At 40.0% G+C, this 27927-nt stretch overlaps 2 protein-coding genes across 6 annotated transcripts in view; one reads left to right on the top strand and one right to left on the bottom strand.

Moving 5' to 3' along the window:
• Positions 1 to 6830, bottom strand: part of WDPCP (WD repeat containing planar cell polarity effector) — a 281383-nt gene extending 274553 nt beyond the window's left edge. For 2 of the 5 annotated variants that reach the window (XM_080686006.1, XM_080686007.1), the window contains exon 1: positions 6279 to 6742. The gene's annotated coding sequence lies outside the window, so the exon portion shown is untranslated. Of the gene's footprint in view, positions 1 to 6278 lie in introns of all 5 variants that reach the window. The other 3 variants (XM_080686004.1, XM_080686008.1, XM_080686005.1) reach the window with 3 other exon arrangements.
• On the top strand, positions 6606 to 26528 carry MDH1 (malate dehydrogenase 1). The gene is made up of 9 exons (XM_080686009.1): positions 6606 to 7096; positions 11990 to 12088; positions 12631 to 12727; positions 14840 to 15015; positions 17141 to 17263; positions 22761 to 22937; positions 23424 to 23537; positions 24064 to 24153; positions 26190 to 26528. Exons 1-9 carry the CDS (start codon positions 7094 to 7096, stop codon positions 26313 to 26315), a joined length of 1005 nt encoding a protein of 334 aa, XP_080542135.1. The 5' UTR covers positions 6606 to 7093; the 3' UTR covers positions 26316 to 26528.
• The last annotated feature ends 1399 nt before the right edge of the window (positions 26529 to 27927 follow it).

Raw genomic sequence — 27927 nt, 5'->3', positions numbered from 1 at the left:
AGGATCTCTCAAGAGGAGAGAGCAGCTGCAGATTGAGTTCATCAATGATGGCCAATGATTTAATCAAGCATGCCGACATAATGAGATAATTTCTAAACTACAGGGTTTGGAGAACTGATGGGTTTCTGAACTCATCAAGGTGTTGGGAGGGTGACACACCCAGAGAAAGCATGGAAGTTTCTGTACCCCTTTCCCCATACCTTGTCCTATACAACTCTTCCACTTGGCTGTTCCTGAGGTATACGTTTTATAATAAAACAGCAATAGCAAATAAACTGTTTTCTCAGTTCTGTGAGCCATTCTAGCAAATTACTGAACCTGAGATGGGGTCATAGAAACTTCCAATTTATAGCCAGTTGGTCAAGAAGTATGGGAGGGGAGACCTGGACTTGTGATGGCTCTGAAGTGAGGGCAGTCTTGTGGGACTGAGCCCTTAACCTGGGAGATCTTGCTAACTCCCACATGGTCAGAATTGAAATGAATTGTAGAACGTCAAGTTGGTGTCTGAGGAAAACCGGATAATTGTTTGGTATAGAAAACCCATATATTTGCTGTCAGAAGTGACTATTCTAACAATTCTTCAGTAAATTTAAAATAGGTGAGCTTGTAAGAAAGAGGAGGAGCTTCTGTTTATCAAAAAGAAAGTAGGAACTAAAAAACACACTGGTAGGCATACAAAGCTGTTAGAAGAGAGAAGGTATTTGTAATGTATTTGTTTTGATAGACTGTATACTACTAAGAATTGTAATGATACAAAGTTCATCACACTTATAGCTGTAAGTGACAGATTTAAAAAAACAATTTAATTTCAATTTACATTCATATTTTTGTGATAAAAATGATAGTATGATCATAGGAGTTTTTTAGTATGAAAATCTATTAAAGTAAAATAAAATTATGCAGGGAAATGTATTGGAAGTTTGAGATTAAGGATCAATAGAAACCTCAACTTCTAAATGTCAAAAAAAAGATATTTACCTATTTTTTCAATGGATGGTCATACTAAAATATTTAGATTCCACTGGATATTTTTTGAAGGACAGTTTCATTTAAAAATTCAATAATTTATAGTAAGTTGAAAATTACAATCTTTACAACTGTATAAACATGATACATTTTAAACGTTAATTTAAAAATATGTGAGGGGACATGTAGTTTTAAAAAATGAATTAAGAAGGTCTTAGTTTTCTAAGCATGGCTAGAAGAGCTTGTACCTTTGAAAATAAGTTTCCTAAACTTTAAAATGAGCATAATATTCATTCTTCTTCAAGAGTAAATTACATATAATATATATTCAATATGTGTTCACTATATACTGTAAATTCATATACATACACACACACATATATATGCTTTTTGTAAAATGTAATACAATATAATTAAATTACCTCCCTTAATTTTGAGTCCTATTTATATGAACTACAGACCAAGGAAAATGTCACATGACAAATCCCAGCTGTAAGTCATGAAAACCCGATTAATTTCCAGGGTCTATATTTTAAATTGGACATATAAATAATGAAATTCCCTATGTGCCACAATTCTTTAAAATTAAGCAGGCAAATATTGGAAGGTATTATAAAAACAGATTTGGGAACTAAGGCACTGAAATGTTCAATATAAAAGGAGCAGGAAATTAAGATTCAGAAGCAATCTTTGAAGGGCAATCCTTACCCACTCAATCCCATGTTTGGGGGACAGTTTGCAACTTCTTAAATGTATAATAAGCATTTTGCAACATAAATTCTAAGGCCTGTAGCAAGATTATGAAATATATGCCCATTTGGGGGGTCTCTACCTACAGTTCTCAGTAAGTCCATTTAGATGGCGCCAATTACTGAATATTCTCCAGGCAAACCAAGCATACTAGATAATACATCATACTGGAACAAAAGATAATTTCGCTAAGTATATATTTTATATTCTAAACTGTACTTAATCCTGCCTAAAGGTTAAGCCTGATAATTTAACTAAATGATTTGGTAAGCAATTTAATAATAAGCTGTTTACCAAAAAATTGATAATATATAAAAATTTATTAAAGTGCTCAGTATTTTGCAACTTTTTCCAATCATTTTCCAATATTTAGTTTAATTTATATTTGTAAAGTTTCTGCTAAGCTAGGAAAGTTTGAAACTCATTAGGTTCATTAAGCTGATATTATTTTTCTAACTTCCACAGTGGCAATTTTAAAGGCATTTTGCTTATACCCACTGTGAAGATATCATGTTGTGTTCTATGAAGTATATACAAATGCATAAGACAGTCTCTGAACTCAAGAAAATTATCAGTCTTATCACTGATGCAGAAACGATGAAAGCAGTATAGTGAACAGCACCTAGATTCTACAATTAACATTTTACTATACAGTATTTCCTCATATTACTATATTTGCTTTATTTATATTTTATGTTTTATGTACATAACTATTCACCTGTCTATACATCCATCAATCCATCTTATATTTTTAATGAATTTCTAAGAAAGTTGCAGGCCTAAGTATGTTTCACTCCTAAATACTTTAGCAGATCTACTACTAGCTAGAGTTTAAATTAAATTTTAATGGTTCTTAGCTAAAATTTACAAATATGAAATGCACAAATCTTAAGTGTATGATGTGCAGATTTGTACAAATGCTTATGCCTCTGTAACCCAAACTCCTATCAAGGCATAGAACATTATTGTCACCAAAAAATTTCCCTTATACCCATTCCCAGTCAATCCTCATCCCAACTACTGTGATTTTTTGTTGTTGTTGTTAATAAAAAATTAGTTTTGTAGATAATTTTTAAATCCAAAATTTAAAACAAAGAGTGATCATTAGGCTGATGAATGAATGGATATATAGATATATGATAAAGTAAATATGGCAAAATGCCTAACAATTGTAGAAATTAGGTGTTGAGCATATGGGTGTGCCAATTATCAATTGATTATCTCTTAGCTCTAAATCTACCTTTCTTTGCCCTGCTTTGTGACTCTGGAACGAGACTCTAAACCAGGGGTCCTCAAACTACGGCCTGCGGGCCACATGCGGCCCACCGAGGACATTTATCCAGCCCGCCAGGTGCCGCTGCCTGTCCTGCTTAGCAGCCGACTCGTCCCGGGCCCGCAGTGCGCATAGGAATTTGTTCATAGTTTTTTTTTAAACTATAGTCTGGCCTTCCAATGGTCTGAGGGACAGTGAACTGGCCCCCTGTTTAAAAAGTTTGAGGACCCCTGCTAAACATTTCTCCTTCACCACCTTAAGAGACGGCAATGGAGTAACCCTGTAAGGTGGTAGCAGCAGACACTTCCCTTCCAGCTTCTGGCCCTCCATTATTATTGTTATCTACACTAATAAAAGAGAAACATGCAAATTGACCACACCTCTGCTACACCCACAAGCTACGCCCACCAGCCAATCAGGAGCGAGTATGCAAATTAACCCAACTAAGATGGAGGCGGCCAGGGAGCTGGAGCGAGCAGGAGGCTTGGGTTGCCCCCAGCAATGGAGGAAGCCAAGCTTCCTGCCCACCCTGGCTGGTCCTGGCCTCCACTCAAGGCTACCAAGTTTCAATTATAGAAGATAAATAAATCCCAGATACTTGCTTCCAGCTGGCCCTGGCCTTCACTCAAGGAGGCGCTGGAAAAAAAAAAGAAAAGGAAAGGAAAAAAGGAGCTTGGGTCGCCAGGGGGTGATCAGGCCAGGATGGGATGGCAGTTGTGGGTGATCAGGCTGTGGGGGGCGGGGCTGTTGGGGGTAAGCAGACCAGCAGGGGGGCCAGTTGGGGGCAAGCAGGCCATCAGTGGGGGTCAGTTGGAGGTGATCAGGACAGCAGGGGGGGGGCAGTTTGGAGTGAGCAGGCCAGCAGGGAGGCAGTTGGGGTTGAGCAGGCTGGCACAGGGAGCATTTGGGGGTGAGCAGGCTGGCGGGGGGGGGGGGGGCATTTGGGGTCGAGCAAGCCGGCAGCGGCAGACAGTTGGGGGTGAGCAGGCCGGCAGGCAGAGTGGTTGGGGCAATTAGGCAGGCAGGCAGGCAGGTGAGCGGTTAGGAGCCAGCAGTCCTGGATTGCGAGAGGGATGTCCGACTGCCGGTTTAGCACCAATCCCTGTAAACTGGTAGTAGGACATCCTTCGAGGGGTCCCAGATTGGAGAGGGTGCAGGCCGGGCTGAGGGACACCTCGCCTTCGACCCCAAGTGCACAAATTTCATGCACTGGGCCACTAGTTCAACATGAAAGCCCAAGGGCTTTGGAAGGAGATAGGCTCCAGTTGTGGCCTCAGGTCCCAGTCTCCCCTGACAGTGGTCACTTCTACAGACCACGTAGCCATGGTAGACATGCCCTTTCTGAAGACGTCTGTTTCCGAATTTTAGGAAGAAGAGCTCTCTCCCATGGGTTCTTGCTTCCACATCCTAAAAGGAGAAACTACTCTTTGCACCTGCTACTGCTTGGACCCTTAGACTGAGAGCTCTTTTACTCCATTGAATAGTTAACCACTCCTTCTCTTCTTCTGCTTAACAATTCACCATATTCAATTTTCAAACAACCAGTATAGTTCTGTCTCTTAACTGAACTCAGACTACAATAAAGGATATTCATTGTACCGTGGATGTTACATTAAAATATACAGACACCCCAAATGGATTTCTCTCTCCTAACCCCCATTATTGATAGAGTCTAAACCTGTCACACTATTTCAAGCCTCTACATATAGCACATGCTTTTCCAGGGACAAAGGTATTCCAAAATAGTAGACAAATGATGCTCAGTGTCACCCAGGGAATGACTCCTCTTTCCCAACCCCTCCTGAAGACTTGGGCTTGCTCAAGATCCAAGATAATGTAATGTTTGTAAACATTCTTTCAAATTGACACACCGAGACTGCTAATGCATGTTCTTCCACGATAAAAAGTTAATGGTTAAGACAAGAATTGGGTTTCTTTCCTGCCTCTGACAGGACGCTTCCTGTGTAGTCAGTCAGTATCAGAAACAGCTATGCACTCCACAGGGAACACAGTGCCAAAAGAAATGCCCCAACACAAATATGTTGCAGCTGCTCCTGCTCTGGTTGATGCCTTGTTGCCACTAAATTCTAGCAGCTGTGCAACAGAACTTTCTGTGATGATGGAAATACTCCACATTCTGTCACACGGGTTACTGAGCACTTGAAATGTAGCTAATGTGACTCACGAATTGGATTTTTAATTTTATTTCGTTTTAGTTCATTTAAATTTTAAAAACCGCTTCCACAGTCTTGGACAACACAGTTCTAGAGCCCTTTTTTAAAAAAAAAAAAAATCAGGAACTTAAAGAATATACTATGTTTGCATGTTGGGAGTTTTCTGACATAGAAGTGGTGTTTGAAACCACGACCATGCAACTCATGCAATAGATCACTTACGTGTAGACAAAGGAATACAGGCACTTCAGTGTTAAAAGGTCAGAAGTAAAAAGAACTTGCAAGGAGCACTGGGAGGGAGCAAGCAGTAACGTAAGAGGAAAGCCAGGAAAGTATGGCTGAAAACAATTCAAGGAGGAGAGAGTCATTCGGCCATAAATGCTATTGATAGATCAAGTTGAAAAGTAAGGTATTATTTTTCTTTCCCACAATAGCGAACCCTCCAAAACTGAAGAACAAAAAACTGAAAGATACCACTGGGAGTTAATTTCCCAATGATAAAGGAAAACCAGAAGTTATACTACTGTTAGCTAGTATAGATATTTCATTCATCTTCATTACATATATGCTATTCCAGAACAAGACATCTTCCTTTTTAAGTCCACGTGAAACAGGGTTTCAGAGAGCACAACAATTCTCTTGGGCAGCATTAATTCTAAATGAAAACCTCTTAAGTTGTTTCACCAGCTGAGACTGCCTGAAACAATCAGTGTCTCCCATTCCACTGCCACGCTTTCCTCAGAAATGCAGGTGTGGCATCATTTTAAGGGAAAGATGGTTTAAAGAAGAGTTTCCAAAAAAGAATGGGCAAAATTGTCAACATTCACAAAGGACTTAGAGAAAAAGTTAGATCCGTGGACCGTGAGCTCCAGGACCGGAAGGGTTCACCTCCCACGAAGCAGGCGTTCAGTATTTGTCATTTAACTTTAGAAGAGTTGCATCTTACAGCGCGGAGGGGACCCTACAGAACACTGAGCGGAGAAGGACCGGCGAGCTCGCGGCACCCTCTCAGTGTATCAACACTCGGGTAGATAAGGCAACACTGGACGGCGCACAACTGCAAACCGGACCCTAAAGTTTAAAGGAAAACCCCCTGTCCTCCCGCCCGGGCTCACCTGCCTCCGGAGTGGGGAAAACGCGTGGCTCCGGAGCCTCAGACGGGGCGTCCCGCAAACCCCTCACTTCGTCGCCGGACAGTACCTGGGATGCAGGGTCCCCTGGCTAGGGAAGTAGGACCCGGGAGGGCGCGACGCGCTGGCTCAGGGTAGAGTCTCTGAGCAGCTGCAGCTACTGATTCCTCAGGTTCCCCCCAGCCGCCCGAGAATGCGCTTACTCCCCCGCCTCGTCGCTTAGCAACACTAGAAGCCGTCCAGTCTTCCGGACACGTCAATTCCTCCCACCCCTCCAGCGGGTGAATAGTTTTTTAAAAGATTTTGTTTCCGGGTCGAGGAGGGCTGTACACAGCGGAAGGTCTCTTTACCTCCCACATTTACCCTTGGGGTTGGATAAAGTCTCAGTTGCGCACGTGTGGATGATGTAGCTCAGGGGTCTGACGCTACTCCATCAATTTACACACGCCGTCCCTCCCACCATCTGCTGCCCAAACCATCCGCCGATCGCGGTTCTCCAATCACAGCGGCTTGCCCCGGGGGACTACTTTTCAACCTGCTAGAAGCGCAGAGAGAAGAGCGTGAGAAGTCTCTGTGGCCTCGGGAAGTGTAGTTCAACACCTGAAGAAATTCTGTTGAAGATTGCGCTGGAATCGGGGCAGCCTACACTACAGTTCCCAGAGGGCGCCGCGGTCGGGAGCGGAGCCTTTTCTCTCTCTTTCTCGGCGCTCGCTCTTCCCCATTCGGCCCCACCGTAGAGGTGACCTGACTCCCCAAGTCTCATTGTGCGGGTGCTGAAATTGTCCGCGCAGTTTCCAATCATGGTGAGTGTGGGCCCATAGATTTTGCCTTCATTCCCTTATGTGGGGATTCTTGCGCTTGAAGGACTTTTGGGGGATGGCTGTGCAAAGCACTGTCCTTCGCGCCCTTTGGAAAACCCCGACTCATGTTCTGAGTACTGTCGCAGTGACCCAGTAATTGGGAAGGGGTTGATTTCCAGCTGGGGCGGGGGTCCTTGGAAGGAGAAATCGCTGTCCTTGGGAAGGTGCAATCTCAGTCCTGCTGCATGGCGGGGGTACAAAAATATGAAGCTGTGGATTGTCTCCAAGCAAGAAATGGGGTTTGGTACTGGGAGGGGGTGGGGGGCTTCCTAACCTTTTTTTCTACTCTTATGCCCACAGTGTTTTTAAGGGCATTTGTCACAAAGCCCTTGAAAGCCGAAGGCCCTCGACTGTAAAGATAGTGTTTACCTGGTGCTCCAGATTATCATCTACGTTTTCGGGAGACGAGTTTCAGCCATATCTAATTTAATGTCATTTAAAACCTGCTCATTGATCCTTTGTAATACTGGGACGTGCTGCAGTGACAGCATCAGTAGCCAAATAACTGGTGCAGATATTCTTTACTGATATGTATGTTTTGAAATCTAGAGCTACTACTTTTAAATGTTACACAACTTAACCATCTTGTCATGAAGATCTGGATACGTAGGTTACCACACCTTGTCTCTGCTGAAAGGAGAAGGGGGGATGGTGAGAGAACTCTGACGTAGTAATGATCGGCCCGATGTTTGAAGGTGACATTTGACATCACACTGAAAATTGCTTCAGTACTTGTATTTATAGTTGAGACTGTTTTTCCTCCGTTATCACAAAATATTGAAATGGGTGGGGAGTGTGGGAAAATATTTGAATGGATTGGAAATTTTACAGAACCTGAAAATGCTATTGATAGACCAAGTTGAAAAGTAGGGACAGCTACTAATTCTCATTTAGACCTAGATTTCTTACTTATATCATCAAATAACATAATTAGTCACTTAAATAATGGTTCAGTGGTTCCTGACCTAATCTTGGCAAGAAAGCAGAGGTAATTATTATCAGAGAACTTCAGACTTTATAATTTTAAAATTGATGGAACCTTTCAAAGATCATTTTGACAAATCTCCCCACTTCAAATCTTAAAATTGAGTTTATTGAACCCCAAAGAGAATGTGATTTGCTCAAGGTCACACAAGAGTTTGCCTTCAAGGGTCTCACACTCTTTCCATTTTACCATATTGTGTCATACAGATACTTATCAAGTCATTCTGAAATTTGTTTTTAGTAGCTGAGGTTCTAGAATCTAGATGAAGGTGCAAGCTCATGCTGCAAATATAAACTAAAGTATGTTATCAGCATTTATATTACCTGATAGCTTTATTCCTTGCAATTCAGAATATTGGAACTCTAGAATTGGAAGGGAATTTGGAGATTATTTCTCTAATCTTAAAATATAGCCTGGTGAGGTCAAATGATTTTCCCAAGGTCACAGAGAGATCCTGAGTCCCCATTCTTGTGTTGATTTGCTATGCAGTAGATCAAGCCAGCCTCGCCCCTGGAAGGTCACTGAGCACCAGATAACACAGAGACCTCTGTGAGGACCAGTCCTCCTGTCCATTTGCCAAAATTGACAGCATATTCTCACATGGCTCAGAATCACCTTTCCTTCTCAGGAGAGAGTATGAACAATCACTGAGCTAGAAAAGAGCCATCTTTTGTAAGCTATTCAAAGCAAAAATTTTTTAAAGGAGAGAATTTTTTGCTTGCATTCCTCCGTTCCATAGGGAGTGACAGTAAGAATAAACTATATGAAGAAATTGGAATGATACTGTTAGTCTTTTATGTTACAGAAATATATATAAATTAGAAAGCAAAAGAGGAATACATGGGTCTTTGTAGAATAACAGAAGGAACACTTAAATTCAGGCTTTACAACTAAGACTTGAACACATGTGTAGACAGAGCCTGCATCTGGAGGAAGGTCATTAGTGCCCTGCCAAGAGCAAAGACATTTCTTCTTTGGATCTTGGCAGACTGCCCAGATATCTAAGCAAAGAATAGTAACCTGTCTTCACACTGTAACTTTGTGAAAAGTCAGCAGGAATCTCCCACCCTCCTGCTTTTCAACAGCAATGTTCCAAAGAGCAGAAAGAACCAAATGTGCAGTTTGTTCTTTCCCTTTTGATCATCAAACATTCAGACACTAACTAGGCTTCATGCTGCTCTTAACAAGATGGAATTACCTGCCTGTGAAAATAATTTGCTCAAAGATACAGAAGAAGGGAACTGCTGAGTTAGAATTACTAGCTGTTCATTAGTTGGCCACAGAGCCTTCACTAAGGACTGTGATACTGTGAACACATCTTTGTAATAGCTAAAATTAATACCTAAAATTGATTGCATCATTCTGTTATAACCATCTGCCTGACTTTCTGGGAGATTAAGCTTTACAGATAGTGATATTCACTTCCCCCTCATTTCTTATCCCAACTTGCTTTGCAATGAAGTAGCATGTGTTTATAGTTTTCTTAATTCTTATTTTCATTCAGTCAAAAAATATTTGTTGAGCACTCTATGGACTGCAAATTTGAGTCCCAGGTGGACTGCTTTCAGTTCACAGTCTGAAATGGACTGGTGTGGGGGGTGGAGGTGGTTCACAGTCTAGTAGAAAATAACAGTCATGTAAATGGGAAAACACGGGCTGTAAGAATCCTTAAAGGAAAATTCTGTGGTGACAGAGACCTATAATTATAGTTCTTGCTACACACTGTTATTAATGCTTTGTATGTTAATTCTTAACCCTTACAACTACCTTATTTGTTAAGCAGCTGCTATTATTTCCTCCATTTCACTGTAGGGAAACTGAATACAGAGAGGTTAAGTAACTTGCCAGGAACATAACGATACACCTAATGAGTTGTGGCGTCAGGATTTGAATCCAGAAGTCTGGTCTAAAGGCCATCTCTTTACTACAATCTACTGCCTCTCTAACCCTCTGGCCTAAAATAGTACCAGGTACATAATAGAGGTTCAGTGATATATTGCTTAATAAATGAAGTGAGAACAGTTTATCCATTGATTTATAAGACTATATATATATCATTGGAACTAGTGACCTAAAATAATTTTGCTAACTATACCAGGGACTATGGTAGTCACTACGTTTCCAACTTTCTCAATGCTGTATTCAAAGTATATAGTAATAAAATATCTTAAATACTTTTTTGAAGCATGTTAGGTTTGCTTCCAAACAATTATTTTACAGTTCCAAGTTTTTGGTAGTAATTTTACAAGATCCAGCTATTCCTTCAGTAATTGTGTTCCAGCTGTGTTCAGGGCATTGTTCTAGGTAGTTGGAATACAGCAATAAATAAAATAGACAAGGCCCCTGTCATTAAGGAGTTTGCATTCTAAAAAGGGAAGAGGAGTAATTTCTTCTATTCCCTTTTTTCACCTACTCCAAGTGGAGAAGGGGAAATGACAAAATTAAAAGCATGTAAAGGCCATATTATAGAAAGTAACCATATACAATGTTCTTTATAAACCTAAAGTCTACTTGGGAACAAAGATGTGTATTTGTATTAAAATTTGTTTATTTGGGGAATTATCGTATTCTATATTTAGAGATATGGATGGAGAAGAGACACGGGAAGTCAGGGAGAAACCTCCATAGTTTTCTCCTTTTTTTCCATTCCCATCCTGGTCTCATGTTTGAGGAAGAAATTGCACTCACAGTCTGCTATGATGAGATTCATTTCTCTACAACTTAGCACATATTTCCTGACCTTCAGAGGTTAGGGTTGGAAAGTTAGAAAGATTCTTCAAGGTGGTAGTCTCCTTCCATCCCAGAGGCATGTCTCCTCTGGAAGAGGGAATTCTAAATATTAAAAACAAAAAGTCCAATGCTTCTATCCTGGTCAGTTCAGTAGGCCACTTCTCTCATACAAGTAGCAACAGAGGTGTCACAGTAGACGTCCATTTACCTAGCATTGTCAAAGGAATAGTCCACTTGATTGAACTTTCCATCTACTTAAACTTACCTATTGTTCCCAAACATTTTTGTTTAGCTCTTTTTACTATTTCTCGTTTTAATTCTCTGAGCTTAACTTATTTTCATGACTTGGGATCATCACTTTGAATATTAGTTGTTTTTGTACACATGTCCCTATTTGTTTGGGGTCTGTTGAGATCTATAAAGCAACTTCTCTCTATTGTAACTGGTGTGCTCTTTGTACTTTTCTCCCTTTTAAAATTCATCTCCCTTTGGAATCAGGTTGTCAACTGTCACTACATGTTGCTGTTGTTATAATTCAGATGTTATTATTTTCTCAAAAAATAAAGGCTTATTTTTCCTCCACCAAGCAGTTAAGTTGAATCATGATTAATAATTTTATTAAAACTTTTAGGCTCGTTGTGATTGGAAAATTTTAGCCACTGTCTCTCCTTTTCCTGGTGTAAAAGATGCTGTTGAGTAGATGGCAGTGGGGAGCTATTTACATAAGAGGATTTGTAAGGTTCTAATGGCCACCAGGGTTTGTATCACCACATAATGCACTTCAACATTGGTAGGCCTATTTTAGTGGTAAAATGTCCTTTAGAAAATGGATGAGATTACATAAGTAAATCCAATATCACAGTAAGAGTTAAATGATGCCACATAAATATGCAGCCAAAGGACACAGGTTCAAGAAGTTGCTTAGCTAATTTGTGCACACTGTATTTCCTGGGACAGGTCTGGGATAAGTTAGTTTTCTACTAATCCTCACGCAAAGAGACTTTAAAATTTTGCATTAGCTTTTAAAGTATGTTGTTGTCTTACTATAGAGAAACTCCTGAATATCTTTAGGGTAAAATAGCACTTTTTAATAAGATGTTAATGGGTCTCTTTCATTACAGCCTGAACCCGTCAGAGTCCTTGTGACTGGAGCAGCTGGTCAAATCGCATATTCACTGCTGTACAGTATCGGAAATGGATCTGTCTTTGGTAAAGACCAGGTAGGGGCAACTGCCTATAAATCTTAAACTAAAAAGATTGTCAATAAAGCCCTGCATTTAGTGCACAGAAAGTTTTAAATGGTGAAGGAATGGGTAATCCCAATTAATGTACTAGGCACACTGCTATAAATGTGTATTTATACATTCTAAAGTGTTCGTTTATCCATTTTCTTCATCCATGGATAGTGAATTCTTCCTTCATGCCAAATATTGTACTTAGCTTTCCATGAACTCAAATCAGATCTACAGATCCAGGTGCCATGTCACTTCAGTTTGATATTTCTTCCATGTATCTCTCCTTTAAAATTCAGTATTAGTGATTCCTCTTACTATGTCTGTTAGCAACCATTGCTGGTTTCATAGCATTCCTTTTTCCAAAAGTGGCATCACGCCAGATACCTGACCTAAAATAAGTATGACTAATTAGTGGGAATTATACACATATACACAACAAATAAGCAAACATTTTTAAAAAGTCTTTTTTTGTGACTAAATGACAAAACCTACACTGACAGATACTGAACTTGCTATTTATTTGACAGCCTATAATTCTTGTGCTGTTGGATATCACTCCCATGATGGGTGTCCTGGATGGTGTCCTAATGGAACTGCAAGACTGTGCCCTTCCCCTCCTGAAAGGTACGTTAGAGAGTGGAAGAGAGAGGGATTTTTTTAGTATTTTATGTCTTTCAAAAACTAGATTTCAGATTTTTGTTAACCTGTCAATTAGAAATTATTTCATAAATGTAGTTTGGTTTTGTTCTAAAATTTCAACTACTTGGTAAGATGTATACCAAAAATAAGTATAATTATATACCAAGAGTAAATAAGGGTAAAAGCGAGAAATAACCAGTGTAAAGTAAAAGACTATACTTTTATCCACCATACTTATATATAACTTACTAGAGGCCCGCTGCACGAAATTCGTGCAAGAGTAGGCCTTCCTTCCCCCAGCTGCTGGCTTCCCTCTGGCACCTGGGACCCGGGCTTCCCTCCGGCCACCAGCAGGCACCCAGGACCCAGGCTTCCCTTTTAGCCCCAGCTTCATCCGGAAGGACGTCCAATCTAACTAGCATATTATACTTTTATTATTATAGATTTTACTAATTAAGTATAGTATTGCACAAGCGTTGTACACCTGAAATTGTCTACACTGTGTTGTCATTTAAAGTCTATTTAAATGGTAATAGTAGCATCCTGTAATGGAAAACTTTTTTAACTGTGTCTTCCAGAGCCATATGCTGCTATGTGGCTGGAAATGGGTTGATCCATCATATATAGATAGTCCCATCCCATCTGCCAATCATCTGATGAGATATAGTATAAATTGTTATAATCATCTCCTGCATAATTTGAAAAAATCCACCAGGACTCTGACTAAGAGCCTTTGAGAATCACTGAACTATTACATAAATGTAAGACAGAAATCTTCAATTTGATTGAAAGTTAAAATATTAGGTCAAGTTATAAACTAATTTGAATGTTTAGCTTTACCTTTATCATGATCTTTTTCTTTTGATGAGGATTTAATTAATAATACTCTTCTACAACTTTGCACAAAGCAAAATATATACCCAAGAAAGCCATGCTCAGAATTCATGCATATGGTCAATAAACATTTACTAGAAAGGATACTGCCATCTAAATCATTAGGTTGCACAATTATGTAAGAAGGTACATTACCCTACCCAAGCTATTCAGCTGGCTCCCTTTCCTCACCTGTTTCCAAATCAGCTTCCTCTGTTGGGTTTTTCCCCACTTTTATCCTTTTCTCTGATGAGTTAGTTCCCTCTGCTCTCTAATGGACCCAGGTTACAGTCAGCTTGTCTTTGCTCAACTGTGAGTATGACAGGAAGGGAAGGCTCAGCAAATAAAAATGTATGGCTGGGAAGAAGATGGATTTATTCTTCTCCAACTAGAGTTCATACATATACCTATTTGGGGGCTTCTTAGCAGCCTGACTGTGACAAGTGTTCAGTAATCTAAAAATGTATGCTTAATCCTGGTTGTCTTAGTCCATTTGGGCCGTTTTAACAAAAATACCATAGACTGAGAGGTTTATAAACAACAGAAACTTACTTCTCACAGCTCTGGAGGCTAGGAATTCAGAGAACAAAGAGCCATGTGATTGGGTGTCTGATGAGAGCCCAATTCTTGGATCATAGATGGCCATCTTCTCACCGCCCTGCATGGTGAAAGGGATGAGGCAGTGCTATGGACACTAATCCCATTCATGAGGGCTTCACCCTCATGACCTAATCACCTTCCAAAGGCCTCACCTCTTAATGTTATCACAAGGAGGGCTAGTTTCAACATAGGAATTTTGTGGAGGACACAAACATTCAGTCAATAACTCTAGTCATGATCTTTTTAATTACTTTTAATACTTAAAGTAATTTTAACTTACAGATTAGGTGAATTCATTTCTTTTTTGTGTGTTATTTGTGGTTATTAGCCTGAATAACAAATGTTGCCTTGAAAGTTATCATACTATACCTTTGTATCATAATTTTTGAAATTGAGATAATTATTGAAATAGGAAAATAAAATAAATATATTGACATTTCTGCTGATGTTATTGTTGAATTCTAAATTGTCTTTCTTAGGCCCCTAAAACTTCTTATCAATGTGACATGTAAAAGAAACATTTGCTACAAAGTGAAGTAGTTACTAGATAGATTCAATATGAAAAAGAAAACCTCAGACTTTGGTGTTTAAGTATTTGCATATTTATTGCCATGTTGTTCACAGATGTCATCGCAACGGATAAAGAAGAGGTTGCCTTCAAAGACCTGGATGTGGCTATTCTTGTGGGCTCCATGCCAAGAAGGGATGGCATGGAGAGGAAAGATTTACTCAAAGCTAATGTGAAAATCTTCAAATCCCAGGGTGCCGCCTTGGACAAATATGCCAAGAAGTCAGTTAAGGTGACCAGTGCAGTAGTATTTGACAGGGCTTTTCATTATTAGCATTTGAAACTTTCCTCTCAGCATTTAAGTTCAACAAAATTATTTGCTTCCCACCCCCAGACTGTGCAATAGCCAGTAAATACAGAAACAGAGTTTTGCTTGATAAGCTCTCCCTTTCTGGGTTTTCCTCTGATGGTGTAGAAGTCTATATTAGAGGTGCTTGAAAATATTTTGCCTATTTCTGTTACTTGTAACTTTAATATTAGTTTGTAAATCCACAAGGCACAGAACTTTCTGGTGCCTTTAAACTGTGTGGAAATATTAGTTCAGACATTTGGATTGTGTGTGATTGTAGAGGGAGGTGGTTAAAAGCTGCATTCTTAGCAACAGGAGATGGTGGCTTCTGAATGCTCAGATTTTCTCAGTTCAGTGATACACTTGTCTCGAGGAGTTGAGTATGACTTTGTTCTCTTTATGATCAAACTATTTTAGTTCCTAAATTTGTCTTGTTATTGCAAGAAAGCCTCCTTTTACCAAATGTCAGTGAACTAGAACTTAGTTGTCACAGCAGAACGCTTGCTGGTTAGAGGTTTTGTTGATTTTGATATACTTCTTCTGTATTCTGACTTCAGAGAAAGGTAAAAGAAATTTTAAGATTTTTAAAGTTGCAAGTTATAATATTCTATTATAATACTTCATAGACATCTGAATGTTTGCTTTCCGTAGACTTCATTTTAAATAAGTAACTTTCATTTTCTGTAATCATTAGCAGAAAATAATAGAGATGAGTTGAGTAGAAATCCAAAGGTCTTTTAGTAAGAAATTACAAGGTTATTTGTTTTGTTTTGTTTTTTAATTTAATTTATTGGGGTGACATTGGTTCATAAAATTTTAAGGTTGTTTGGATTGCTAAAATCCAGGCTGCTTGGAGTTGTAGTACTATTTGCACAGTAATCGCCCTTCAGCCAAGTGTGCTTTTTGGGGAAATACACGCTGATATGGAATACTTAGGGGCATAAAATACCATGTCTGCAGCTTACTCTCAAGTGGGCCAAAAATAAAAACACTAAGGGATGGGGGTGGGGTAAAGAGAGGGAGAGAAATGGAGCAAATTAGAGAACCTGGATAAAGGAGATGTGGAAGTTAGTCTCTTTAATATGCTTTCATCTTTTCTGTAAGTTTGATATTATTTCACAGTTTTGTTTTTTTAATTTTTTTTTTTAATTTCAGAGAGTAAGGGAGAGGGAGAGAGAAAAAGAAACATCGATGATGAGAGAGAATCATTGATCAACTGCCTCCTGCACACCCCCTACTGGGGATCAAGCCTGTAATCAAGGCATGTGCCCTGACCAGGAATCCAACCATGACCTCCTGGTTCATGGATCGATGCTCAACCACTGAGCCACACCAGCCAGGCCACCGTTTTTTAAAATGATCATTTCATTCGAGATTTTTAAAACTTAAAAGTCCATGTGTACATTTTCCTATACTGTATTGCAATTCATTGTATTCCATGTCTCCCCTATTGAAAAAAAAAAGCCTAAAATGCTTTCTCCTAAAGATTGATTCATTAGGTATAGAATGGATGGGACTTGGAAATCTGTATTTTGGCAAATATCTCTATTAATTCATAGGATTAGCAAGATTAAAAAACACTTTTCATTCATAAAGACAAATCATTGTCCCAAAGTAAACTGCTTGAGTAGAATTTCTTTCTTGTACTACTTTTATAAGAAGGAAATTTTTATCAATAAATCAAACTCGGAGATAGAGCCTTAGATTACTTTTTCTTTGTGGCAAGTAGATAAGTGCTGTCTATTTTGGCACAAAACAAAACAGAAAGACATGTACCTTAGATCTTGGACAGCAGCGCTACTTGAAAAGTGACATATATATAATGGTGGTTTTATTAAAGAAATGTTTTCAGTAGTCACAGTGTATCCTAACAAGGCGGGGCGGGGGGGGGGGGGGGAGTTTTTAGAAGGGAGGATAGAAACCTACAAGAAGCTAAACTGTTAACTACATATTTAGCTGGCACAAAATTGATACAAAGGCAACATGTTACGTGATTGTCAGTCATATGCTGAGACAGTTTGGTTAAGTGGTATATGGTCTGTAACTGCTGTGACGGTTTTTATCCTAGGTCATCGTGGTGGGAAACCCAGCCAATACCAACTGCCTGACTGCCTCTAAGTCGGCACCATCTATCCCCAAGGAGAACTTCAGTTGCTTGACTCGTTTGGATCATAACCGAGCTAAAGCTCAGGTAAGAATTAAAGTCTCATGAATGTTTAACTTTATAAAACCTTTTTCTCTCACTTTTTGTTTTTTAATATTTTTTAAATATATTTTTATTAATTTCAGAGAGGAAGGGAGAGGGAGAGAAAGATAGACACATCAGTGATGAGAGAGAATCATTAATCTGCTGCTCCTGTACACCCCCCACTGGGGAACGAGCCTGCAATCCAGGCATGTACCCTGACCGGGAATGGAACCGTGATCTCCTGGTTCATAGGTCGATGCTCAGCCACTGAGCCACAACTGACCAGGCTTTTCTCTCACTTTTAAAGGCGATGACGCTTAGTTTGTGCTTTTTTGTTGTTTTTTATTAGTAGGAAGCTATTCTAATTTGTTAGGGAGTCTTTAAATCTGGTATTATAAGGACCAGAGCTGAACTTCCTACTTAATTTTCTCAAGTATATCTCATTTGCTACCTATAATTAAAAATGTTTGCTAATGTTCTCTTAAAATGGTGGTTAAAAAGTATTCACTAGTATAGATAATTCACATGATGGTACATAATTTAGGGGTTTGTCTTTTTTTTGTCAGATATAAAATAAAAGACTTTAGCTTTATGTATTTGGGTGGTTCTGCTTCCTTTTTCCCTACAACCAAGCAATTAAATTCGGATTTTTAATTGTTAATTTTATATTCTCATTTTTAATTTATGTCTTTTTAATATTCTGTGTGTTTCCATAAAATTTCCTACTTTTCACTACTTAGCTAAGTTTTAATTACCATCATTTTTTCTTACCCCTTGGAGCCTTACATTATGCCAAGGGGTCAGTAACCTGGGTATTAACCATAGCTTTTTAAAAAATTAGAGGCCATGCCACTCACCTGTGCTGGTTTCCTGGGCTTTCCCAGATCTAGACAATCCTGGTGCCTAGAAGTCATGGCACTAAGGTCTAGTTCTGGGACATAAGCTCTTTCTCTTCCCCAGTCATTTTCTGACCATCCCTCCTTATCCACAGGTGTATGAATGTAGTCCTTTTTCTCCTAGAGAAGGCAACTTTGTTTAGTTTCAAGAAAACTATTTTTACCAAAAGATGATGTGAGGTCTGCTGTATGCTGAGAATTGATCTTTCAGACCAGTGAAAGAAAAGATAATTGTTAAACTTCTACTCCAAGCTGAATACTTTACATGTAATTTGCCATTTTATTCTTTTTAAAAAATTTATCTTTATTGTTGAAAGTATTATAGATGTTCCCTCTTTATCCCCAATGGGCCCCCCTCCACCCTGCCCCTACCCACCCCCTCGCAACCATTTAATTCTTATAGTAACCGTATGAAATATCCATTATTATCACTATTTTACAGATAAGAAACCTGAAGCCCAGGAAGGTCAGGGAACCTGCTTAAAGTCATATAGCTAATAAATGATGCCACCTAGATCTGCCTGAGTTCAAACTCTTATGTGTATTCTTACATAATGGGATCAAGTGACCTACATCAACTTACTAGCTCTGTCATCTTGAGAAAGTATATTCAAGCCGTAAAATGGAATAATGTATCTATCTCCAAGTAGTTATATGGGTAAAATGAGATAAGATCTATGTTAAGCCCTTATAGTGGTGCCTGTCACATTGTAAAACTCAATGAAGGTTGGCTGCTATTATTATTAATTTTTAGTATTAAGAGGGATATATGCAAGAGTTGAGAAGAGCCATACCTCAGAAATATCTCCCTGAATATTCCAGTTAATTTAGAAGGTTCTTGGATAACAAACTTAAATTGCAAATAATTCCTGAGCAGAGTTAGGCTGTGGGCTGGGTCTTTTTCCTTATTATTTAGCCAGAGTCTGGTGGCTGGGAAGGAATGGGAATTTGAGTGACTGGAGGCAGGGGATTTGGGTACTATAGAAACTGGCCCAAAAAAGTGGCATGGCCTCTAATTTGGGTCCTATAGAACATGTACTATTTCACAATTAAGGAAAAGATATGGGTGTTGCCATTGTAGATTCTGGATGGTTACTTAGTTTTGTTGCAGGAAGGAGAAAAAGGTAAAGTGACACCATCAACGAATTTCCCATCTTTGCTGTTTCACCTGAGGCCTTGATGGAGGCAGGCATTGGAAAATACTGCTTCCAGAGGTACTGCTAAGTGACACTTTGTCCCAGTGCCTGAAACCATTTTCCTTGGAGGGGTGGCAGTCTGAATGAGGAAAGAGGGAAGAAGAAGCTGTCTTATCCAACTTTAACTTTTGGCATGTGTTCAGCATGCCAGTCTGGCACAGTGACAACTTTCAGGAAGTTTTTGAAGAAGCAGTTTCTTCTTTAATCCAGTGACAAATAACAAACCCAAAGAGGAATTTTTCTTACGTGAATGGCTATTAGTCTTACATGATTTGTTTTGGAATTCAGAGGACTTAGCTACCCAGCAGTTGTTTATCACCTGCAGAACTCCCCTGTGTATTTGCAACCCAGAACTGCTTATGTGTCTGCTGACAAGGTACTCTGGCAGTGAAACCAGTTAGCTGGCATCAGGGGAAGAAAATTGCTAGGGCTGGAGAATTAGTCAAAAACTATTTAATAGATCTGTGTGGCAGGCACAAAAGTGTCTAAGGGAGCAAGAAACTGCTGTCCTGCATACTTGTTAATTCAAACCAGCTCTGACATGAATGATACTCAAATTTACATCTGCTAGGTGCCAAGTACTGGACTTTGCTGTCCTGACAGAGTAGATTAGCTCAAGAGATCAAAAGAACAAGAGGAGGCAGGCAGGCAGGCAAGGCAATAGGACAGAAGAAGAGGAGCCTCCTGTGGGGAGGAGAGGCCTAGAGAGGCAGTGTGTCTTCACTGTACTTCGGAGCAGCGGAAGCTGACATTCAACAGAATGTTCTGAGTTCTTGAGAATATACATCTTGGGTTACTTGCCCAGGTATAAATTTTCCTTTTCCTCTACAATGACTGCTAAATATAAATAGGGCAGTTCTTCCCAAATCCTTTCAGATCGTGGCACACAGAGAAAATGGTACTCATTGCATGTACTATTTCACAATATGGTGCACACTCTACCCCAACCACTAACCAGGTCAATACAGCTGGGTACCCCAGAAACCAGCCATCCATCTAATTCATGAAGACTGATATGATAGTTAATACTTGCAGAACTCTAGAAGAAGCAGGGTTTAGATCAGAAGTAATTTAAAAAGTAAAAAAATCCACAAGAATTTTAAGTTAATTCTTAAAATTATCTAACTATTTTAGGATTTAAGAAAACAGGCTCCTCGCACTGTGGCGGGTGGGGGGGGGTAGCTTAGTATTAGAGCATTGTCCTGATATGCCAAGGTTGTGGGTTCGATCCCCAGTCAGGGCACATATAAGAATCAACCAATGAGCCCGGCTAGAGTGGCTCAGTTGGTTGAGTGTTGTCCTATGCACCAAAAGGTTGCCGGTCAGGGCACATACCTGGGTTTTGGGTTCATTCCCTGGTTGGGGTATGTACGGAAGGTAACCAATTGGTGTCTCTCTCTCTCTCCCCCCTCTCCCCCCCCCCCCCCCACACCCTTCCTCCTTCCTCTCTGTCTCTAAAATCAATCAATTAAAAAATATTTTTAAAGCCCTAGCTGGTTTGACTCAGTGGATAGAGCGTTGGCCTACGGACTGAAGGGTTCAAGGGCACATGCCTGGTTGTGGGCTGGATCCCTAGTAGGGGGCATGCAGGAGGCAGCTGATCAGTGATTCTCTCTCATCATTGCTGTTTCTATCTCTCCCTCTCCCATCCTCTCTGAAATCAATAAAAATAGATTTAAAAAAACATTTTTTTTAAGCAGTCTTTACTTAGTTTAAGGGTCATAATGAAAGTAAAGACAATTTACTTCTTAGTAAATTAGTGTGAGATGAGTAAAGTCATTGCAAACGTTTTAGGTAATGGCCTTTTTCATCCTTATTTTTTTGTTTGGTTAATTGTGTTGTTTTTATTGTTTGTTTTTTACTTTTTAATTTTGAAATAATTATAGACTCAGAAGAAGTTGCAAAAATAGTACAGAGATTCCCATGTACCCATCATGGGCTTTCCTCAGTGGTGCCATCTTACATAACTAGAGCATTATCAAAGTAGGAAATTGACTAGACTCCACACATCACCGCTAACTAGAGTTACTCAGATTTCTGCAATGCTTACCTTTTTGTATGCCTTTATGAATGATTCTATGACATTTAATCATACACATAATTACTATAAATAACTACCATAGTCAAAACAGAACTGTCCCATCACCCACAAAAGAACTCCTAAAAACACAGAAAACCTCTTTATGCTGCTTATTATAGTTATACCCTCCCTCTCCTTTGCTAAGCCTGACATTTATCTGTTCTCCATCTCTGTAACTGTGTCGTTTTGAGAATGTTACAAAAATGGAATCATGGGGCAAGTAATCTTTTGAGATTAGCTTTTATTCTCTCAGTTTAATGCCTTTAATATCCATCCAAGTTGTTGTATGTTCCACTTACACTTATTTTTCCATTTACTCTGTTTCTTTCATTGTGTGGAGGTCCCATAGTTTGTTTAACTATTCTTCAAACAAAGACTTTGGGGTTGTTCCCAGTCTGGGACTATTACCATCCTTGTTTTTAAAATTTCTTTAAAATATGAGAGTGTTTTCCCTTTCTTATATAGTTAATGCTCAAAAGGAACTTTGATGCAGTGCTGCTTTTATTTAATATTCAAAAGCTGTGGACTCTGACACAACTGTTTTTTTTTTTCTCTCCCATGATTATAATAAGGAAAGAAAAATCACCCACAGCATCACCCTAACACATCAGCTTTTAAAAATTCTTTTTTGAAACATTTTCTGGTTGTTCATGAATTCTTCTGTCTAATTAGGAACAAATTATACATATAACTAACCATAATGTTTTTTCTGCATATTACCTTATCAGGCAAATCAAAAAGAATCAACTGGTTTTATTTTATTTAAATCTTTCAAAACATAACATTTAAACCCTTTCTGTGGCCACTGTGCTATATAATATAATTGATGTTCATGTAACCACAAGGCCTACAGGATTCTAAAGTGCTTTCCGAACTTACAACTAGAGATTGTTACATCTGTTATAATTTTAGCATTTTGTTATTTTAAACTCTTTCCTTCAGTTTCCTAGTCTGTAAAACCAGGACAGTCAGACTTTATTCATCTAAGTCCCTTCCAACTCTAAAATGTTCATATTTAGGAATATTTGAAAATTAGTTCATTTATATATAGTGTATAATAAAAATTTCACCCAAATAGAAACTTTCTAAAGACCTGATTGCTCAGAAGTGCTAAGGCAAGTCTCTAAGTAAGTAATAACAACAAAACTAGGGTCACATTTACATATTCAAGCAATATTCACCTCTTGCTTTGTGTTTTATATTTGATAAACCCACTATACTAATAAGTTAACCACAAACTGTATGATGCTCTCTACTCTAAAACAAACAGGTCACAGTTTGAGATGAAAAGCTGTGTCTAAGTAATGTATTTGTTTCTATTTAACTAGATTGCTCTTAAACTTGGTGTGACTTCTGAGGATGTAAAGAATGTCATTATCTGGGGAAACCATTCCTCAACTCAGTATCCAGATGTCAACCATGCCAAGGTGAAACTGCAAGGAAAAGAAGTTGGTGTTTATGAAGCTCTGAAAAATGACAGCTGGCTCAAGGGAGAATTCATCACAGTAAGAAAAATCGGGGAGCTTGCTTAACAGCCAAGCATAAAGAACTCTGAGAGACGCCACATTACTGACCTGAGGTTCTCCCGGGCTCGGGGGAGGGCGGGACACAAGGAGAGCAGGTCTTTTTCAGTTGTCTGATGACTGCACGCTTTGTTTTGGGGTCCTGCTATGCCAGTCATGATCCATTCTGACTAATCTGTTGTGTGGTAGCCAGCATTGATAGTCATCTGGTTATCTTTATACAGAGATCCAATTTTTTGTATGAAATACGGTAAACTCTCTGTGGAGGTTTGTAGTTTTCGCTTTTCTAAAAAGACTGGTACTTATAACTGCAATGGGTTAGTAAGGCCCACATTGGGTAGTTGCCTGATTTTAGAGGGGACACATTAAGCTACGGTTGCAGTCTCTCACCCCAGGATCGGTTTGGAATTGAGGAAAATGCTGCTGTCATGATCAAGTAACACTGCTGTCTTTGCCCATTCCACCCAGACTGTGCAGCAGCGTGGCGCTGCTGTCATCAAGGCTCGAAAACTGTCCAGTGCGATGTCTGCTGCGAAAGCCATCTGTGACCATATCAGGGACATCTGGTTTGGAACCCCAGAGGTGAGGACTCAGTGGTTTGCACAGGTCTTTCTTTCACTTTTGTCCTCTATTCTGTAATGTGAAAAGCACATAACCTTAGCAGTCAGGCAGGTTAGGTTCATATCCTGGCTGAGCTGTCCACTAGCTGAGAAACCCTGGGAAAGTTATCTAACCTTTCTGAGCTGTCTTGTCATCTTCTACATGGGTTGCGAGGGTTAAGTGAGAGGATATATATATGTACCTAGCACACATGGTAGGGGAGACATTTTTTCATCTTAAAGCCAATATTGGTCATAGTTTCATCATTTATGAAATGAGGATTTTGTTTCTTGGACCTACTTCACACATTGATTGGAAGAGTGGAACGAGATAATATCCAAGAAAGTTACCCTGTCATTGAAGTGCCTGGTGATGGTTCCTTATACAGTAATGAAGTTACGCATATAGTAAGAATGTGTCACCTGTTTTAATTTCATTAGTCCCTGTGTCAGTTGGTTATGTAAACTAGTTCCTAAGTACCATGAGAATGTAAAAATTGTTTTTTCAGGGAGAGTTCGTGTCCATGGGCATTATCTCTGACGGCAACTCCTACGGTGTCCCCGATGATCTGCTGTACTCGTTCCCTGTTACAATCAAGGTAAGGTATTTGGGGTTATTTCTCCCGTCCCCTACTAGGAAAGTAATTCTATGTTTTTATTAATCATTAGAGGCCCAATGCACAAAATTCATGCATGGGTAGGGTCCCTAGGCCTGGCAGGCAATCAGGGCCGATCTGTGGGGCGACTGTCCTGCAGAGGGAGGTGACTGGCGGCGGGGTGGGGGGGAGCAGCAAGTGGGCGGTGCCAGGCCAGCCACTTACCCGTCCTGCCCTTCCCCCCGCCCCCACCCCCCCCCCCCCACCTTGCCAGTTGCTTCCCTCTGCAGGGTGACTGGCAGGGTGATTAGGGGCCCCTGCTGGCACCCACCTTGGCTGGCCTGGGTCCTGCGGGCTGGGGGCAGCTCCTGCATTGAGAGTCTGCCCCCTGGTGGTCAGTGCACGCCATAGCGACTGGTCATTCCACCAGTCTTTCTGCTGTTTGGTCGATTTGCATATTAGGCTTTTATTATATAGGACTAGAGGCCCGGTGCACGAAATTCGTGCATGAGGGTGTGTGTCCCTTAGCCCAGCCTGCACCCTCTCCAGTCTGGGACCCCTCGAGGGATGTCCGACCGCCCGGTGGGATCGGGCCTAAACGGGCGGTCGGACATCCCTCTCACAATCCAGGACTGCTGGCTCCCAACGGCTCGCCTGCCTCTGCCTGATTACCCTTAACCACTTCTGCCTGCCAGCCTGATCACCCCCTAACCACGCCCCTGCCAGCCTGATCGACGCCTAACTGCTCCCAGCTGTTCTGATTGCCCCTAACTACCCTCCCCTGCCATCCTGGTCGCCCCTAACTGTCCTCTCCTGCAGGCCGGGTAGCCCCCACTGCCCTCCCCTTCTGGTCCAGTCACCCCTAACTGCCCTCCCTGCTGGCCTGATCGCCCACAACTGCCCTCCCCTGCAGGCCTGGCCCCCACCCCAACTGCCCTCCCCTGAAGGCCTGGTCCCCCACAACTGCCCTCCCCTGCAGGCCTGGGTCCCCCCTCAGCTGTCCTCCACTGCAGGCCTGGTTCCCCCCCCGCCCCCACCAACTGTCCCTCACTGCAGGCCTGGTCACCCCCAACTGCCCTCCCCTGCTGACCTGGTCTTCCCCAGCTGCCCTCCTCTGCCGGCCCTGTCACCCCTAACTGCCCTCCCTGTTTGCCTGATCGCCCACAACTACCCTCCCCTGCAGGCCTGGTCCCCCCAACTTCCCTTCCCTGCAGGCCTGGTCCCCCCAACTTCCCTCCCCTGCAGGCCTGGTCCCCCCTAACTGCCCTCCCTGCTTGCCTGATCGCCCACAACTGCCCTCCCCTGCAGGCCTGGTCCCCCCCAACTGCCCTCCCCTGCAGGCCTGGTCCCCCCAACTGCCCTCCCCTGCAGGCCTGGGTTTTTCCCCAACTGCCTTCCTTTGCCGGCCTGGTCACTCCAACTACCCTCCTCTGCTGGCCTGGTCACCCCTAACTGCCCACAACTGCCGTCCCCTGCAGGCCATCTTGTGGTGACCATCTTGTGTCTTGGAGTGACGGTCAATTTGCATATTACTCTTTTATTAGATAGGATGACATAATGTAGTCTAGAAAATTGTTCCTTTACTAAATTAGAAAATTTTCTCAGCCTTAAAGCCATATGAAGCACAACTTCAGATCAACAAAAGACTGAAATTAATCTGGAAAGCAAGATTCAACTCCTCCCACTAGACATATTTTGTTATGCCTCTAATATTGGATACCTACAAGTACTATCTCCTAAATGAAGCAAAAGTTCTTAGTATTGTTGCTGTTTATTATAATTATAAAATCATTAGTTTTTTTTTTTACTAATTAATCCTCATTTAAACAATTTTTTTCTACAGTCAGTAAGTTTTAAAATCAAGTGTTGAGTTTGTATCAAAATTATCTGTTAATTATCTGTTGAGTTTGATTGGCTTCTTTAGAATCAGACTTTAAAACAGATACTCTCTAGATTGAAGTTCAAACTAAGTTGTCACTTGCTGGAGGATCAGTTCTAGTGTAATTGTAAATCTCTTATTTGCAATTATTTTCAAACAGAATAAGACATGGAAGATTGTTGAAGGTCTCCCTGTTAATGATTTCTCACGTGAGAAGATGGATCTTACTGCAAAGGAACTATCAGAAGAAAAAGAAACTGCTTTTGAATTTCTTTCCTCTGCCTGACTAAACAGTCATATCAATGTTACTAGATACCCCAAAGCTAAAGAAGCTAAAAGTCATCTTTGATTCTAGTACCAAGTAATAATACTATACTTAAATCACTTGTGAAAAACAGCACATTTTAAAGATTGTGTGCTTCTCGGTACAAATTTGTGACGGTTTATTATCATGGTGTTAGTGTTGCAGCATTCTAAATAAAATATATATTCAAATGAAGATGATTCAGACTCTAATTTTTAGCTAATATTTTGTTTCTATTCATTCAGAAAACAAACTTGCATGTTTCCTAGCTTGCTGAAGGGGTTGTGATTTTTTTTTTTTTAAAGCCAGAGGAAGGCAGTAAAGATGGAAAATGTCACAAGGCAAGGCATAATTCTCTTACATTTAAATAGAATAGGAAAGTCAATCTTTGATAATGAATCAATCTACTCCAGAATATATTTTTCAACTTTACCTTTTTTAGCTAATTAAACACCAATTATATTTTTAAAAACTTAAAAATTAGTTCATGCTTTGTGTATAATTTGATTTTAACATTAGCTGTTAAATAGGTTGCAGATAATACTCTGTTAACAGTTTAATACCGTTGCATGAAATTACAAGAATCATTTTCATGATAGAAGAAAAAGGTAGTAAGTCTTCCCTTGAGCTTTCTCTAAAGCAGATAAGGAATCTTTTCATCTCATAACCGGTACCTGCCACAGGAATTTATGCTCGTGGGATTGTTCTCAATCTAAGCTCATTACTTGAAACATAGTGAGTGCTGTTTAAAAAAAAAGTATTTTTTTCACCCCAAAATCCATGAGGACAAGAATTGTCCATTTTTTGTCCTTGTATTTAACTTGTACATAATAGACAATATCAATCTCCCAGGGCCTAATATAGAGTGCTGTGTGGGTGCTCAAAAAATTGGTTGGATGTTATTTTAAATTACCTATATCTCATATTCCATATCTAGAAAAGAAAAAATGAGTGGAAAGTGTGTTTATAACTCCTATTAATTAGATGCATTAAAAATACAATTTCATATAGATTTCATTTAAAAATTTTATTTTCTCTCTCGGTTCAAAATACATTCTCCACACTCTGCTTATGACACTGGGACTGGGACTCTGCAAGCATTTATTTACCAGCCCCTCCCTGCTCCTTGTTAAAAGTCTGCCACTGAAGGATGCTAGAGGGGGATGAGGAGGCTGAGGAAGAACATGTACTTGCTCCTCTCCGTTGGCTTCCTCTATCATTACCTTCTCCACTTTTTATATAAACCAAAAGAGAAGAAAAGTTAAACATACCTTCAGAAGAGGAGTTAATTGGAAGCATAAAGATAAGGTAATTTCATGTAAAATTAAGAAAATGTTACATGAAGATACAATATAAGCTAAATTAAATTAACTCCAAAAAGGTGTTCATCTCTATTTTATTATCCGATTGGGTAAAATAGCCTATTAATTTCATTCTGTAGATTAATCTCACCAATCCTTCAAAATCAGGGATCACATACACAAATGAAATGGTAATACACTTTGGAGAGACCTGGTAGATGACTTACAGAAATGTGATTTCTCACCAACTGTGCTTTGTGTTGGAATCCTCATGTGAAATTTATTATCTGTTT

This window comes from Plecotus auritus (assembly GCF_963455305.1).
Source record: "Plecotus auritus genome assembly, chromosome: 8".
Lineage (NCBI taxonomy): Eukaryota > Metazoa > Chordata > Mammalia > Chiroptera > Vespertilionidae > Plecotus > Plecotus auritus.
Note: the sequence above shows the minus strand (reverse complement) of the source record. Positions and strands in the feature narration are given on the sequence as shown.

What these genes read in the sequence shown, in the direction of transcription:
- MDH1 (XM_080686009.1), top strand. An exon ending in TCTGGTTTGGAACCCCAGAG is followed by an intron (nt 23,538 to 24,063) that starts GTGAGGACTCAG and finishes TTGTTTTTTCAG; the next exon opens with GGAGAGTTCGTGTCCATGGG. An exon ending in CGTTCCCTGTTACAATCAAG is followed by an intron (nt 24,154 to 26,189) that starts GTAAGGTATTTG and finishes ATTTTCAAACAG; the next exon opens with AATAAGACATGGAAGATTGT.